General features: G+C 35.1%; 1 protein-coding gene across 1 annotated transcript in view; it reads left to right on the top strand.

Moving 5' to 3' along the window:
- The window catches only part of LOC149807098 (CD109 antigen-like), a 68,412-nt gene extending 54,387 nt beyond the window's left edge, over positions 1-14,025 (top strand). Inside the window, exons 28-37 of the mRNA XM_089961954.1 lie at positions 246-323; positions 754-928; positions 1,771-1,979; positions 2,477-2,635; positions 3,654-3,716; positions 5,074-5,183; positions 5,864-6,008; positions 9,992-10,094; positions 11,706-11,812; positions 13,850-14,025. Of these exons, the coding sequence (XP_089818080.1) occupies positions 246-323; positions 754-928; positions 1,771-1,979; positions 2,477-2,635; positions 3,654-3,716; positions 5,074-5,183; positions 5,864-6,008; positions 9,992-10,094; positions 11,706-11,812; positions 13,850-13,864 (1,164 nt within the window). The 3' untranslated portion in view covers positions 13,865-14,025. The remainder of the gene's footprint in view (positions 1-245; positions 324-753; positions 929-1,770; positions 1,980-2,476; positions 2,636-3,653; positions 3,717-5,073; positions 5,184-5,863; positions 6,009-9,991; positions 10,095-11,705; positions 11,813-13,849) is intronic.
- Positions 14,026-17,895: the final 3,870 nt, after the last annotated feature.

Genomic DNA, 17,895 nt, shown 5'->3' with positions numbered 1-17,895 from the left:
TGCTATGTCCTTTGTGCAATTCCAGAATCGACCATGATGCCACAGAAACTACCAAAGATAACGATCCTTTTGTGTAAGACGATTCTGGAATCATGTTTATTCTGATTATTTCTGATATACATATATTCCCATCTTAATTTTTTATATGTACTTCAAAGTGGGTTAGATCTAAAAATCTCAATCTTTCAATATTGTTTGTAATGCATATTAGTACTATATTAAGACAATTCCTTCTATTTTCTTAGGGTGGATCAACTGCAGGAGCAAGGTCATTAACCGCATTCGTCCTTGCTACACTTTTGGAAGCATCGAAAGTACCCGGTGTAAGTATATTGCTATTATTAAAAAGTACAATATACTGAGACTGGAGCATAGAAAACATACTGAACAATTCAATATATGTAATTCTGTGATTCACTAAAATGTTTCTTGGGAAAGCATTGAAAGTACCCAGTGTAAGCATAACATGCTGCTGTTTAAAAAAGAACAAGAACAAAATAGACTGCATTTTAGAAAACGTATTCTGCTTCACTTAAATGTGTCTTGGGTATGTACAAAGTTTCCATTGTAACCACGTCAAATAAAATTTACCTCAACTTTCCTCGCTTGTTGTTTCACCAATTTTTCTTGTATTATTGTTTGTACATTACAGTTCTTAGATACTGATGATTTCCTTAAAGATTACACAATTATATTGTCTTTCCTATTCATCTATTTGATGAATTTCTTTCTTCCCTATTTACGGAATTTCAGATGGAGGACAAAATACGATCTGCAACAAAGTCTTCTCTTTCCCGTTTGGAACAAGATGTAAACGACCTGACAGATGTGTATGAAGTTGCTATCATTAGTTATGTGTTGATGTTGGCAAATAGCCCACAGGCATCTGTTGCATTAGCTAAACTAAATGCCCTTGCCAAAACAGAAGGTAACCCCAACATTCTAATCAGGAAAAAATAGCCTTATACTGTAAAAAATAAAGAATATAAGTTGTATCTCTTTTTGTGTGTGCAATTAAACATGCCATTCTACTCATATTTCTTCAAGCATAATTTTCTTTTTAAGTACATGTACACTCAATCACTGAATTTTTTCAAGTAACAAAATAACCAACTTATCGTCTTAATATACATTGTAATGAAACCAACATGGTTCGAATTAATAAAGATATCTTGATGGTTTAAATATTATGTTTATAGATTTTTTCCGTACAAGGAATAAGATTAATTTTAACCCACAAATATCCATCGTATTGACAACTATTAGCACTGTATTTGGTGTGTGTGTGTTCAGTCATATCACTACGATGTCTGCAGTGTGACAGTTTATAGTGATGTCTAGCACTGGGGCATCATGCCACAGACCTAACACTAAGCAATCCTAACACTAACCTCTTAATGCTGAGCGCCAAGCGAGGCAGCTGTTAGTACCATTCTTGTAAGTCTTTGGTATGACTCAGCTGGTGACTGAACCCTTGACCTCCCACATCTGAAGTGGATGCTCTAACCACTAAGCCACTAAAGTGGTCACATTGTACTTTGCCTTAATCTCGTGACTCCTTCTGCTGAAAGTGCAGCATGAAATTTTAACAATCGATTTATAAACACCTGATCAAGGTAACTGCCTATTTCTAGAAAGAATATTGTACGAGGTTCTCTCCCCCCATTTAATTCCAGACATGAAGTCTTTAAACGCAGTACATCCATTATAATGTCAAGTTGTATGTCTTGCAGTGGATTTAACATTTTCTGTCTTTCTCATAAACTACAGATGGTCAGAAGTACTGGGTGAAGAAAGATGCTTCACCAACCAAAATTGTTCCAGATTACCCATTAAAGAAGGAAAAAGCCATAAACATTGAAACTACAGCATATGCCCTGATGTCCCTGGCACTTGCAAATGATGCATACAATGGACTTATGGTACTAAAATGGTTGACACGTCAGAGAAATCCATATGGTGGATTTTCCTCAACTCAGGTAACAGTCACTTTTAATTCAAACTGAAGCTTAATTCTTAACCAAATGAGTGCCTAAAGTTTAAGGCAGAGTATATACAAAAGACTTGTTGCTTCAAACATAAACTCCATGTCATGAACAGTAAAAACTGAAGAGGTACAAATACATTGTCAAAGTTAAAGTCTGCGTAGAGGACCAGAGGCTAGTAAAGTGTGGAAAATACAGTAAATCTGAACATTTTTTACAGTAATACTTACCACAGTAATGCATATTTTGTATAAAATGTAGGTTTGCTTGTTGCATAGGTATATAGATCCACTGTTAATAATGAATATCCATGCTCAATAACATAAATTATTTGGTCTCTTATTTTAGATTATTCATTCATACATACCCATCTCCAACATAATTACTTTCTTTGGTATTCTTTTTTTATTTCCTAATATCCAAACTATCGATAATCTGAATCATTGTCTAAGCGAATTCAGATAATCAAGTTTTTTCTTTTTTTCTTGCAGGATACAGTGGTGGCACTTCAAGCACTGGCAGAGATGGCATCTCGTGTGTATTCCAAAGATTTCAACCTCTCAATACAACTAACTGGCACCCCAGGTTCAGGATTCACAGAAAATGCAACAGTCAACTCAGTCAATTCATTGGTTCTACAGTCCTTCGATGTAATAATAATAATAATAATACATGCATGTACACACCCACTTGTCATATTTATTACTTTTATAATATCCTGTTAAAATTAGTTTACACCTTGTACCAGATGATAGGGGAAAAAATAAATTGTGCACGATTGTCTCAATAATTCAAATGTAAATATGAAATAGAAGAAAAAATCTAATTTACAACAAGGGAGTGTTCTCTCTTATATCCTTCTAAAAAATAATGTTTGGCCCCTGTTGTTTCAGACAGAATGCCCTTTTTATGCATTGAAGTCTAGAGCAAGCAGTGATGAGAGATTCATGCCATAAATTCTTATCTTTCATGTCTACCAGACTATTTGGACCACATTTCTTGTACCAAAAGATTACCTGTACTTAACAAGAAATTAGTTTTCAAATGCTAATTGATCCATATGGCATAGAAAACTCACCATCTCAGTGTTGTATGGTTTTATCATCATTTTGGTGAAAAAAGATGCACAAGTTCAGGTAAAACATTCTCAATGTTACTCCATAGTGTTTGCGACAGAGCCTAAATGCAAAACCAATCTGTATACTGTATTTTTTTTAAAAAGCATTCTTTTTGCTATATAGGAATTGCTGGCCTAAAAATCATAAAAGACAGTCCATCTGTAATCCGATTCATTGACATTCATTCTTTCTTGCTTATTAATAGAAAAAGTCATGTATGCAGTTTTAGTTTCAATCACTTGTTGTATAATTTTAACTTTAATTATTATGTTGAAGAATGTTACATTTTAGGATTACATACATAAACAGTTTGAAATGAAGATTAAATCTTCCTTGTAAAAAGTATATGTGCAATTAATATAAATACTGCATACCTGATAGGCAGCATGTGTGGATGTAAATTCTTATGACTGAACTATGAGTGCACCTACAGAAAAATGTTCTCCATTGTTTTAGTTTGCATATTTTATTTATAATCTAAAATTGCGTAGATATTATGTGAAGTTGTTCATTAAAGTTTATTCTCCAGATTTCATTTTAATTTTCCTAGATCCCAAGCAACATTACAGAGGTGACCATTTCAGCAGCTGGAAGAGGATTAGGACTAGTTGAGGTCAGTATATATTAAAATGGGACTATTGCTCCGATTTTCAAGTTCTTTTTATCGATTATTTTCCTAATCTATATATCATTACCATTGACAAATTCATTGTTGTAACTGAGCTTGTATTTAAAATGCCAAACAAAAAATATTGAGTTACACTTTGAGATACTGACGATAAGTTAATCTTTATGTCTTCTGTTCTGATTGAGTTTCTTTAAAAAAGGTGAAATTTTTATCCAATTTTGTTTTTTCAAATTATATTCTCACAGGGGGTTTTCTGGGTTGTGCCACCACCAGATATACTGACCACGGTATATAGCCTAGCGTGTGCAGAAGAAGAAAAAACAACAATTGTTTTAAAATTGTTAAAAAATTGATTTGCCAATGTGGCGGATACATGCTTTTATCAATTCAAACATTTTATAAATGAGGTGTAAACAAAACAATTTTCCAAATGTGAACAGGAAAGGTTGTTATTTAAAAATATATACACCATCGCTGAATGGTTTAAAACATGGGTCTAGATTTAATGCAACCATGGCTTTGAACTCAAGGAGACACACTTCATGTTATTTTGGCTATGGGTGTTCAACCCACTGTCCCAAAAAGGTACCTAGTTATGTACCTCTACAAATTTACATCTGTACTAATTGATGGAATTACTAGAAAACTAGATACTGATATATCTAACTTACCATGACCATATATTGGTAATAATTATGTATAATGTATACATGTGGAAGAGACCGCTCCGGTGGCCTAGTGGTTAGAGTGTCCGCCTCAGATGCGGGAGGTCGTGGGATCGAACCCCAGCCGAGTCATATCAATGACTTAATAAAAAAATGGGTATTAAAAACTGCCTTGCTAGGCGCTCAGCATTAAGATAGTAGCGTACGGACTGCATGATGCCCAGTGCAAGATATTATAAACTGCCACACTGCAGACACTGTAGCATTATGACTGAATTTTTTTTAAAGATATGTCAAAAATCCAAATCACACACACACAATGTGGAAGCAAATGTGCAAAATCAGTAATATTTCATCCAGTGTTTTATTGGAGCCAGGTATCTCTGAAAAACAGATTCTTAACATTGGACCTATTTTTATGCCGCGATCGAAGATCATAATCAAATAGTGTATCTTTAAAATATGCCTACTGATGTGGTGTCAGACTTGAACAATACATCCTATCAGGTCAGTGCCAGTAAAGAAGTTCCAAAGCCCCTTAGAGTTGACACAGTGTTTAAGGTTTTGCTCAATCCTTATTGAAAAACAGAATTTGAACAACAAAAGACCCTGGTTGACACTGACCTGCATGGCCATAGGTAAAAATATACAGCCTGAACTTTTACATTATTTTCCAGATTGCAACATTTTATAACGTAGAATCCCATACTCAGCAACCAAGCTTTGCATTGGAAATAATGCTGCCAAATGAAGACATAAATTCCTATACAGTTAAAGTTTGCGGAAGGTGAGTATATATGAAGTGTAATTTGTCAATTATACACTTGTCTTATGATAGAATGATAGTTTGCTTTCCTGTCAAATACTTGTATTTAGTTGTTCAATTTAAAATAATACAAGTGTATTTAGTGGTCCAATCCCAAATAATACAAGTGTATTAGTTGTCCAATACAAAAAAATAAGTGTTTTGTTGTCCAATACAAAATGCAAGTGTATTTAGTGGTCCAATCCAGAATAATACAATTGTAGTTAATTGTCCAATCCCAATTAATACAAGTATATTTAGTGGTCCAATCCCAAATAGTACAAATGTATTTAGTGGTCCAATCCCAAATAGTACAAGTGTATTTGGTGGTCCAATCGCAATAGTACAAGTGTATTTGGTGGTCCAATCGCTGTCTCTATACTAGTATCAGTACGTGTTCTGCAAAATATGCGTTAATAAAAAGAAAATATCTTGCCCAACTTTTGTTTCATTCACACAAGTCATGCATTTATTATACAAGTGGCATTTCACCCAGGAGTGGGGGTGGGATCTCTGTATTATATAAGTGACTCATATCCGGGTGTGGGGATGAGTGTAGAAGGTTCATGTTTCGTACACATTTATAGGATGTACACAGTGGACAGAAATGATGATTCATTTCAGTATGTGCATCCTATTTATATCACTGTTTTCTTTGTTAGATACCTTAAAAACGGAGTTAGCTCAATGACAGTAATGGAGATTGGTACACCATCTGGCTTTGTTGCAGACAAGTCCTCAATCAAAGACATGCCTTTTATTAAAAAGATTGAAGGGGATAAAAAACTAATACTCTACTTTGATGAGGTCAGTATATAAAGATTTTATAATCACAAATTATACATAAATGGAGACATTTTTCCTTGTTGACTGTGAACCTGGATAAGTTATTATACATTGAATGTTGAAAACTGTTCATGTTTAAGTGCTATTTTTAACAGCATATAGTTATATAAATTTGTCATCATACAATTTAGTGGAAATGGTAACCAGTTTTAACAATGAATCTTCATAATCTCACAGCCAGAACAGACTAGAGCTTGGATTGTGGGTAGGTGAGAGAGGCTTTCCCAGTGAAATTTGTTTGTGTGTGTTTCTGTGATTGGAGTATCTGGTATCACGGTACCAATTGTTTTTCCATATACCTCAATGCTAATGTTTTGTGAAATAAATATACTTTCTGTCCTACTTGGGCATGCATGTCACACACTGTCATATAGAACAATGCTAGATTGTCAATTTGACAATGACATAACCAGGTACTCCACTGCATTTAAGAGAGATAACTCTACTGGAACTAGACAGGGGTAAGAGTTATCTAGTCACAACAAGCACATTTTCAGCCATGTGTACCATATTTTAAAAAAATCATAAAAAATACAAAATATGATCTAGATAGAAATTAACGCAAACTCACATGTTGCCAAGAGGCTCAACATTTTTTTAAGCCAAACAGAAAGTACAACTCTTACATAATGCACCAATCACAGCTAGTGTTGTTCTTTAATTCTGAATACAATGTTCCATACACCTTAAGCTCCGCCCACCTGGACTTGCGCAATTAGTACCGTTATACCTATAGCAAACCTTAATTTTTCCAATAATCTGTGAAATAGTTCGGGACTGTATAAGTAACAAATATACTTAGTCTCACTTGTGAAAAACAATTTGATGAGGTACTAACCTATGTCTTATATGAATGTGTATAGAAATGTCATTGAGCTGTTTGAACTATTGTTTTCATACTTTTGCTTCACCATCAAAATCATCTTTTGAAATAAAATGAATTCTTTCAACTATGACTTGTATCTTATTCCTATCAGCACTTATTGAACTTCACATAGGTGATATGGGATAAATCACATTATGTCATATTATGTAATAACTAGGTCAAAGGTCAATGTACCAAATAGTATGTACCTGTCCTATTTCAAAATGTACAATTCACCTAAAAGAAAGGAATTTATATTTGTTTGGTAGATGCAGAACTTAACATCAGAGACAGGTGGACATGACCCAATCTTATTATAAAGTATAAGCTTTGACCACATTACACTATCTGCAGATACAAGAAGTCACTAACCACCAGTCCTCACACAAAGGTCCACCTACCCATCCTCTTTGTAACACAAATAGTAAGCTTTCCTCCTTTGTAATGTGAATAAAATTGTTTCAATAAGCCAATCAGTCACCAAATATAGTAAATCACAGCTTCTAAGTGGTTATGTTGCATTGGGGGCTGAACTTAGGGGAATAAAATACAGAAAAATGCCAAATATAAACACTAAGTATAGCACATCAAATGGAGTTAAAAACAGGAGGAAAGTGTTTATCTAAAAGGGAGAGGTAGCTTATGATAAAGGAATTAAAGGAGGCAAAATCAGCAATGCTGAAAATGAGAAGTGAAAGTTTGATGACCTTACCTTGGACAAATATATGGGGCAGGGCCCAACAGGTCCAAGGACAGCCCAATGGCAACTGTGCTATAACATCCCTTACAGGTACCCAAATTTCAAGTGAAGTTGTGTTCATTTCCATCTAATATGAAAGGGTGAATAATTTAGATAATATAGATACATATAAAGTATATTTCTTCTACATAAGAATTTAATAATAATTGGCATAAGATAGAGAGAAACTTATCTCAGATCCAAACAGAACATACCTTATCAGTTTTCAAACTTGTAAACTTTACTGTGAGAAATTATTAAATTGCTTCTACTTACATTTGCATCAAGATAGAGGGCTAATATAATACTTCACAAATCTTCTCTTTATTTTCATAACCAGTTACTGAAAATGTGAGATTTCCTTGAAATGTTATGACTAGTGTAAGGGAGATAACTGAATGATATACATAAGGTGTGGTAACCTCTAATACAGTATCCATGTAATATAGATGAGTTCATCAACAACCTGTATTAACTTCATTGCAATTAAATTATCTCAAAATACATTACTGATAAAGTGAGAACCTAACATTTAGACTCCTATATTTAGTGGAGACCTCAAGAGTCATGTAATTTTAATTTCTAAGATGACGCAGCTCTTTCATATCACATAGTTCATATTTTCTACAATGCCAGCATGTAGAGTGCAGCCTTTCATAACCATGCAGATATCATCTCATGCCAATTTGGATTCTTGCGATGAGATGCAAAGTTTCAAGAACAGTGTGGATTTGAATGGAATGAATACGCACTGTGTGACTAAAATGGTTATCATTCTGTAATGTTGAACCAAACATGGAAATTCCACAAGAGCAGCTTGACACAAAGAAATAGGATTAATTGAAAGTCAATAGTAGATTATAATTGGGCTTATACAAGTGCCAATGGGAAATGCTGACTTAAGGAAACTGTTCGTGTTTGTTGGTATTCACTGCTACTTCAACAAAAGGGAATGCAAGAGAACTGAACTAACTACATGAACAATTTCAAAGCAGGAAAGTGTAAAAAAAAAAAAAGACAATTAGAGCAGGCCAATTCAAATCAAAGTGGGAAGAAATACCATATCCTTAAAAAATTACCTAAAAATTACTCATGCCAGAACATCCCACATGGTACAAGTGATCTATCTACAAGTGTACTTAGAGTGTTCTCTATCCTGGTTTATGGCATGCCTTACAAGAACAAGATAGCTGTTTTTGTACACATGATTTTTCATCTTTTGCAGGTAAAATAGCCAATATTTGGCCAAAATCAATTATATTATGTTTACATAACTTATTTTGTTGCATGCATTCCAATCTAGGAGGTAACAGCACATACATAAAGGCATCAGGTAACACAAGCCTATATCTATCATAGCTATAGTTATCAAACGTCCCCATCCAAAGCCAACTTGTGCTATTTTCTGAAGATTTCATACATTTTATTCTTAAAGAACTTTCAATATTTGACCAAAACTGTTCAGTACACATTTGTTTTCCTACATCAAACTAGTATAGTTCATAAATGCCGCCCACATGTATGCGTTTCTATGGATACACTGTGAGGCTATTCTTTCCTTTAGGTATCACGGTACCAATTGTTTTTCCATATACCTCAATGCTAATGTTTTGTGAAATAAATATACTTTCTGTCCTACTTGGGGATGCATGTCACACACTGTCATATAGAACAATGCTAGATTGTCAATTTGACAATGACATAACCAGGTACTCCATTGCATTTAAGAGAGATAACTCTACTGGAACTAGACAGGGGTAAGAGTTATCTAGTCACAACAAGCACATTTTCAGCCATGTGTACCATATTTTAAAAAAATCATAAAAAATACAAAATATGATCTAGATAGAAATTAATGCAAACTCACATGTTGCCAATAGGCTCAACATTTTTTTAAGCCAAACAGAAAGTACAACTCTTACATAATGCACCAATCACAGCTAGTGTTGTTCTTTAATTCTGAATACAATGTTCCATACACCTTAAGCTCCGCCCACCTGGACTTGCGCAATTAGTACCGTTATACCATCTAGGACGTCAGTTCAACTCTGATATTGTGCCTACACTGCCAGTCTAGTAATTTTTCTAGCAATTTCCAGGTCTGCCAAAAAGTGTGGGGAGAAGGACAGGAGGGAAAGTACATATTTTCCTTTCCAGAATGCTCCAATTGTATGTTAAATGAAAGGTGATAATGAAAACAACATATCAATAAAGGTGGTCATTTAAAATTCACTGTAGAAAAATGTTGTGGATAGTGAGGTCACATTTAAGCAGTACATATTTATTATTATTATTTGTGAGATCATACTTGCATAAAACATGCATTATTATTATTATTAGCTTGGTCAAGAAAAGACGTGTGTGAGTACCAATGTACAGAGAGTTGGACTTGTTGCTGGTGCAGCTCTTGTTCCAGTTCGTATATATGATTATTATTCTCCAGGTACGTATTTTGTAGAATTTTCACTTGATTCGAAGTTAAACATGACGTTCATGTACCCAATGTAAAGTTTCAAATTACCTCTTGAAACTATATCAACACTTTCAAGTTTTAATAGTTTTCACAACCAACTTCATTCCTTTTTATTTTCGTTTGCTTATTTTTGATTCGTTCTTTGAGTAAGAAGCTATTCAATCGGGTCAACAAGCATGGTTAGGTCAGGCTAAGCCTGTTACTGGACATCAACATATGGCACCTTTTTGAAAATCCTCCTTGGGGGATCAGACATGCCTATCCCTCCACCCCAGCTGTAATCTGATGAGACAATGGGTGAAGAAAAACTTGATCTCCTATTTGTAGCCAAATCAGTCTGAATTTAACAGAGTAACTTCTCTTCAGTTTGAAACGATTTTAGTCACACAATAAGCATCAAGAAGACACATTTGATGATCCATTCTGCACCTGGAAAGCCTTATTCAGAGCCTACCATAACAGTAAATCACAACCCACGTGGCAGTGAAAAAGTTAATCTATATCACCTATATTGGTTGTACACTGTCACATGCAGTCCACATCAAAGATCAAACTAATCGCTAAAGCATGTGTGGCTTTTGGCAAAGTACATTCAATAACATCAGTCTCAAAACAAAACTGAAGGTCTACAAAGCCATTGTGTTGCCAATCCTGTTGTATGCATGCAAAACCTGGATGGTCGACAGAGGTAATGTGGCTAACATTTCTTTGGATATTGTACTTATGGAAATTGTACATGATCTAAGCACACTGCTAACTAAAATGACTGCTCGTTTGTGCTAAAAAAATTCATCGTAATTAGTCTAAAGTACACCATCTTTAGCACCTATTAAAATTGGGAAAATTTTGCCCAACTAGACAATACCAGCTTCTGAAAGTGCAATGGATGAATTACCAAATATATAAAATGTAAAAAAAAGTTACTGGCTCATTTTTTTACAATTTACCTCTGAAATCCAGGAAGCGAAAATGATCAACTGGAGCTAGCATTTTCAAAGGTGCACAGCTGTATACTCTATAAACCATATTACACCCATCAATCATACACCAAAATAAAGGGAATTAACCAAAATAAAAAGAATTAAAGGTTCTTGGAATAATACCTAAGATATACAATGTCTTTTTAAATAGCCAGTGTAACCAGTGAAGAAACCTGGGGAAATTCTTTTTCTTTAAAATTCTAACCCTATGCAAAATACGAAACGGTAGAGCGCCACCATACTCAAAAAACCCAATCTAGATAGCGATGTTATGGTCATCTTTGAACAAAGAGCACAGGTCTTGCACACAAAAAATCAATGGCTTTGCTTTTTTTAGTAATGTCACTTACAAAAATCGAATGACAGTGTTGTCACTTGGAAAGTGTTAAGAATCACATATGTACAAGCTCTTCAATAATGTGAGCATATTCATGCATGTCATTATTTACTAGAGTATTTTTGCACAGAATTTATGCATTTTATTTAATACTGTCCATATTCTTTTTATGCGATACACTAAAATAATGAACTTATCAATGCTCACAAATGCATTATTTTCCATAGGGATACATTATATATATGTTTTCTATACATTTTGCAGAAGATGAAGTAACTGCTTTCTATGTTCCTGCGGTCCTACGAAACTCTGATGTTTGTGATGTCTGTGGGGCTGAATGTGATTTCTGTAAATGGGATCCTAAGAAATCGGTAGGAAATCTGTTAAGTTGTATGTGTCAGCAATACATACTTCTGACCATTAGATACTTAAAGAGAAATCAGGATTTTGGTATAACTATATTAATCTTCATTCAGTTATTAACTGGTGTTCCAATTTTTAAGTTCTTGTTTAGGAGATAATCCAGATATATGCCACATTACAATTATGACTGGGTCACAACTTGTTGTCTCCATCCAGGTACTCTGACGCTCTGCACTAATGTTAATTTCATGCGGCCACACCATGTTGACCTCATCCAGGTACTCTGACACTCTTCACCATTGTAAATATCACATGGCCACACCATGTTGGCTTAATCACACACTGGCCAATCTAACAATATAGATTCAAACTCTTGGCCCCTTTACTTTGTCATGATGATTTGCTACAGTCAATCCAAGGTATATATTGACTGTAAACTGAGCTAAGTAAAATTCTTTGTAATGCGTGCTTTTGAAAAATATAAAATTGCCCATGATCACTGGAGCATTTCCATTGTCAAATCTTCAGTTTTGGAGATAGCTTTAGCATGTTTTCAAGATCTTCAGTTTCAGAGGCAAGTGAATCTTGCACCTAGTCTGCAATCCCTTAATGCCTAAAAAGAATTCATTAGTTTAAAAACTGAAGAACGCCCTCTCTCTGTGATGATGCACTTGCACATTCGATTTGTGATACTGGCCAGATCGTACACAAATTATCTGAGTCGGCATCGATCAGATTGGTTTTATATACTCAGTTGCTGCACACAATTGTGGTGGGTATTGATTATTAGAACAAATATGGATGCATAGGAATTCTACTTTATATTGCAGCAAATTCTTCACACATAGTTTGTATAGTCACACATTCTTGATAGCATGCGATGTAGCTTTTAGCATCACGAATTAGACAAAATTTATGGATACCAGTTATTCATTCTTTATGTCATGTTTGTTATCTTATAAAACCATGAATCCAATGATCTGTGACTAAAAATGCAGCAAAATCACTTAATCATACACGGCCTTGTTACTGTACACATGTTCACTGCCTCTCTCAATCACACACGTCAGTACGTCGAGTACATTATATCTGAAAGTGCTAACATGGCAATAACAGGAAATGGTGGTGGTTATATGTCACAAATGCAGCACCCTGAATGAGGATCTCCTGTGTTACCAAAATATTGGGCAAATAAAGGCTGATTTTATGATGCATCAACTGAGTACATCATGTACCTTTAGCAAGAATTTTCACTTTAAGCTTCATATCATGTAAAGTCCAATTCCTGTGTTAAATTATGAAAGTTCTAATAAAGAAACACTGTACCATCTGACACATTTCCACTAAAGTAGCTTTTTTTATTATTACAATGATCACTCCATAAATGATCAATAATAGAAAAAAAGCTTTCCACCATGACATCCTACAAAGCAATAAATTATTTTTTGCATGTAGTGTCATTGAAGATACTCCAATGAACACTTTTATCATTGTTGTGTTGTCCCTGGTAAAGAGCAAAAAAAGAAGAAAATAAACCTCTTCATTTGAACAGTTAGTTTACTTGGTAGTCTCAGCTGTGGTTCCCATAACCTAAGTTATAAATAGAATCCTACTATAGCTGTGCTTTGTGTTTTGGAAGGTATTTAAATAGTTATTTCTTCAAATTCTTGAACCCAATTTGATGTCTAAAATACTGCATATACCCAGATCTGCCAGTGGATTATGTGATGGCAGATCTAAATGTTTGCAGTTAGAATCGACTCATAAGTGAGTATATACCATAACTTGATAGTTCACCTACTGGAACTGGATTCTAACCAATGTGACAAGTTATGGGTGCATGCATGCATGCATTCTGTGGAAAAATAATGAAACTGACCTGCAATCAATACTACATCATAACTAGTCAGACACTTTAAAAAAATTCAAGATCTGTGATTTGGCAACATCAAAATTACAAATTGTATACAAAAAAAAAACGTTGATCAAGTAATTTTCATGTGATTTTGTGTTATTCAATTTTGTTTCATTTTTTTAATTTGCAGGTTGCCAGAAAGTAAAGAACGGTTTCACTATAGAAGGGCACAAAACCAAGCCATTCAGTGAATGTTTATAACAAATATTTAGTTTAACATCAAACTGCTTCACTTGTTTACATTTTCTTCCTTCACTGTTCACATAATTTTATACTAAATATGCTTAATAAATCCTTCATAATCAAGCCTGTATTCTTTTTCTTTTATGGGATCCCACATGTTTACCATTTGTCGATTTTGACTAGGATATATCAGTGAATATGACTGAAACGGTTTTAACGTCCCTCCATCTATTTGCTGGACGGTGAGATGACTATATCTAAACTCCACAAATATGTTTTCCTTTCTAACTACCCAATAAACCTTGAGTGTTTACTCATCCTCAATGTACTGCTCAAACAGTACTTGGTAGTGTGCAAATTTTATCAAGACAAACATATATATTTTCTCACTGTTAAAATAACTTATAGATAAGCTCAACCTAAGCTGTGGATAATAAGGTTGTCTTGTGGCAGTTTAATCATTATAAAATGTTATACATTAAATAAACTATTTTAGTTCAGATATGGGATGTAGAACTAATGTTACTGTATTGAAACCATTTTTCAGCCTTCAGTAACAGTGGCATTGGCCTTTTAAGCTCCAAATCTGAGTATATCCAAAAAGCAAACCATCCAGAAAGTTTGGTATTGGTAGATGACAGAGAACTCCAGTAATTCTGCACATACCATTTCTTCCTTCAATCAGAATGATCTTCACCTATGAACATAAAATCAATTGCATTCTTACTTACAACATGTGCAAATTCTGGTAACTGTAGATGGTGATGAACTTGAGTTATTGTGCAGAAACCATTTTTTTTCACAATGACCCTGACCTTTCAGCTCTAGAGTCCAATATCATTATGGTTCTTCCATGCACCAGGTGCAAGCCATCCAAGATGTTTGGTAACTGCGAATGTGGGACATCTCAGTGTATTGTGCAGAAAGCAAATGATTGAAGGATAGCTGGAGAAACATCAGAACATAATACGCTCCACCTTGGCAGATGCATAAAAAAAACTGAAGAAATCATTGTGTTTTGATAGCCTCCAACTATGATGTTGCTAATAGTGATGGCACCTCACGGAATTATGTAAACGAAATTATGATATAATAGCAGCTATGCGCTTGAGTGGACTATTTACAATCAGGGTCTTTCAGGCATATCTAAAACAGCCACATGACCAGTGATTCAGAATTACTAAAGTATTTGTGATATACACAGTGTACCTGGAAGATCTTACCTCAAATTGAGCAAAAGCAAAAAAAAATCCAATTCACTAATTGGTTGAAATATAGCTTCTCAATATTTGGCAAGTATGATGAAATATTTGTAAATATTTGCTCTATTTTTTGAAATTCTAAGCTTTATGTAACACTGTCATTCATTCATACTTTTAACCACTCAGTGTATTAACATGGTGATATCAAGTGCAGTCATGAACGAGATTAAAATCAGATCTCCACTGTCCCATGTGAAGATATGATAGCGACCACTTAAGGGCCATGTTCTCGCAACCCATGTTATTACTAATAATTGATAAGAGTATCAGCCAATCAGATGAAGTCTCATATCATGTTGGAAGACTAAGCAGTACAACTGAAGAGCATCAATGTGTGCCAAACATTTGGTTCACTTTTAAATTCCCGAATGCTGCATTTTCATCAGTTAGTTCAAAGGTTACCAGAACATGATCCTGAAGCAGTCGCTGTAAGATCTTCATGTAGTACAGTGGAAATACAATTTTAATCAGCTTGAGTCATGAAAGCCCTAACTGATAATTTGGTTTCCAAATTCATGGCATTTAATTAACATTAGAAAAACAGTTCACTTTTAGTGGAGTGTGTGTGATTTGGATTTTAAACTTAGCTAAACAATTTTCCAGTCATATCTCTATGATGTCTGTAGTGTGGCAATTTATAGTAATATCTAGCACTGGGGCATCATGCTGCAGACATGTAGCATGATGTCCCACCCAGTCACATTATCCCGACACCAGGCTGACCAGTCCTAACACTAACCTCTTAATGCTGAGTGCCAAGCAAGGCAGCCGCAAGTGCCATTTTTATAAGACTTTGGTATGACTCTGCTGCGGTTCAAACCCACAACCTCCCTCACCACTTAGGCCACTTTTTAGTGGAAGCAAATGCATGTTGGTATGGACATGTTGTTTTAAAAATCCAAAATATTTGAAAGAACTTGTTTATTTTCATGTAAATTTTAGCAATACTGTAGTGTGCTTTAACTTAATCAGGGTAGAAAACTACCTGTATTAGATAAATTACCTTGTGAGGTCATTATGTCTGCTGAGGTGCTGACTTGTAACGTCATCAACCATTGTTCCATTACTAGAAGCAATAAATCCTAGATTTTTCCAGCACGTTGCACAAACTCTTCAGATTATGCACCAAAGATGCATAAGAGGAAAAACCAGAGTAAATACAATGTAAACCAACTGTCATAAAGTGATTAATATGGTTTCCTCCTGGTTGTAACTTGCCACCAAATTTATAGCACTGTGTCAATGGCATTACCTTACCTAGGGGAGGTAACACTGTGGAGTATGATGACCTGATTTGTTGTTGTTCTGGGATTTAATGCTATTTCTCTGCAAAAGATACACTGTATATGGCAGCCAGTATAACCTGGTGAAAGAAGAGCCTGGGGAAAACCCCAGTAAGAGCCACCCAGCCGTGAGTAGCTACTGGCAGCTTTCTCGTATACCCATATTGGCCGAGCCTGAGGATTTAACCCACATGGACAGAAGTGAGAAGGCAGTGATCAGTAAAGATGAGAGCTTGAGATCACTCGGCCCCTGACCTAATTACACTTTCTACAGCATAGCAATTAAAGTGGTCTGGGTGACCCAGGCTAAGACTGGTAATCCTACTGCCAACTTCTGGCATTTAATTAACATTAGAAAAACAGTTCACTTTTTGTGGAAGCAAAGCAAAACCACAAAGGGTCTGATAGAAAACTACTTGTATTAGATACATTACATTGTGACGTCATTAGTAAATTATGTTTGGTCAGGTGCTGACTTATGTCATCAGCCTTAGTGTTCCATCGCTAGAAGCAATAAATCTTAAGTTTATAATATAAACTTTTAAGTGCAATATTATAAACAACTACTGTGACGGTATCATAATTGGTTACCTTTTTTTTTCAGATTGGAACAGCTTTATCTGTATGTTTTCAACTCTACAGTTACAATGAAAGAATTTCAGATTGTTTTTGTTCAATTCTTTTATTTACATCTTTTAATCAGCACTATACAGCCAACATTGGGGGCCCCAAGTGGCTGAGTGGTCTAAAGCACTCTCCGTTATGAATCACTGCCATCTCACCTCTGTCTGCGTATGTTCGAGTCTCGGATTCGGCAAATGTGGGTATGTGAGAAAGCTTGCCAGTAGCTTCTCATGGGTCGGTGGTTCTTTCCGGGGTTTTCCCGGGTTCTTCCTCCACCATTAATACTGGCTGCCATGTATAGCCTATCGTGTGCTGAAAAATGGCGTTAAACCCCACCACAACAACAACAACAACAGCCAACATTGACCTGATGTGTCACGAAACCGGAGTTTAAGGAGTGTGAAGTGTCTAATTTTGAACTGCAGCGAGCTTTAAAGTTGGATGCATTGAGCACTAAAATTTTATCGCATTTAAGCCAGAAAAGTCTTTGTGAAGGGTCACTTCGACCCTTCTTCGTTCATCCCCCCCCCATGTTAGTGTAAACTTCAAAGGGGCAGCATTCCAACTCAGTGAAATTGACCAGGGTATCTTAACACGGTCCTTAGAAAAGTAAACATTTTTAGCTATCAACCCTAACCGCTTGGTAGGAACCTATGTCCACTTACCATTTTTTCAAAGGGAAATTGTCACGCACTGTCGTTCAGATTCTGAACTGTCTAAACCTGATGAAAAGAATTATTTCTTTGGGAAAAATTAAGGACCTCTGCCTACAATTGGTCAGAATAAATTAGGGCATACACTTTAAAGCAATCAGCCTTTAAAGT

The sequence above is a fragment of the Sinohyriopsis cumingii genome, chromosome 1 (genome assembly GCF_028554795.1).
Source record: "Sinohyriopsis cumingii isolate HCF-2022 chromosome 1, ASM2855479v2, whole genome shotgun sequence".
NCBI lineage: Eukaryota > Metazoa > Mollusca > Bivalvia > Unionida > Unionidae > Sinohyriopsis > Sinohyriopsis cumingii.
The sequence above is the reverse complement of the archived record's forward strand: the minus strand, read 5'-3'. Positions and strand labels throughout refer to the sequence as shown.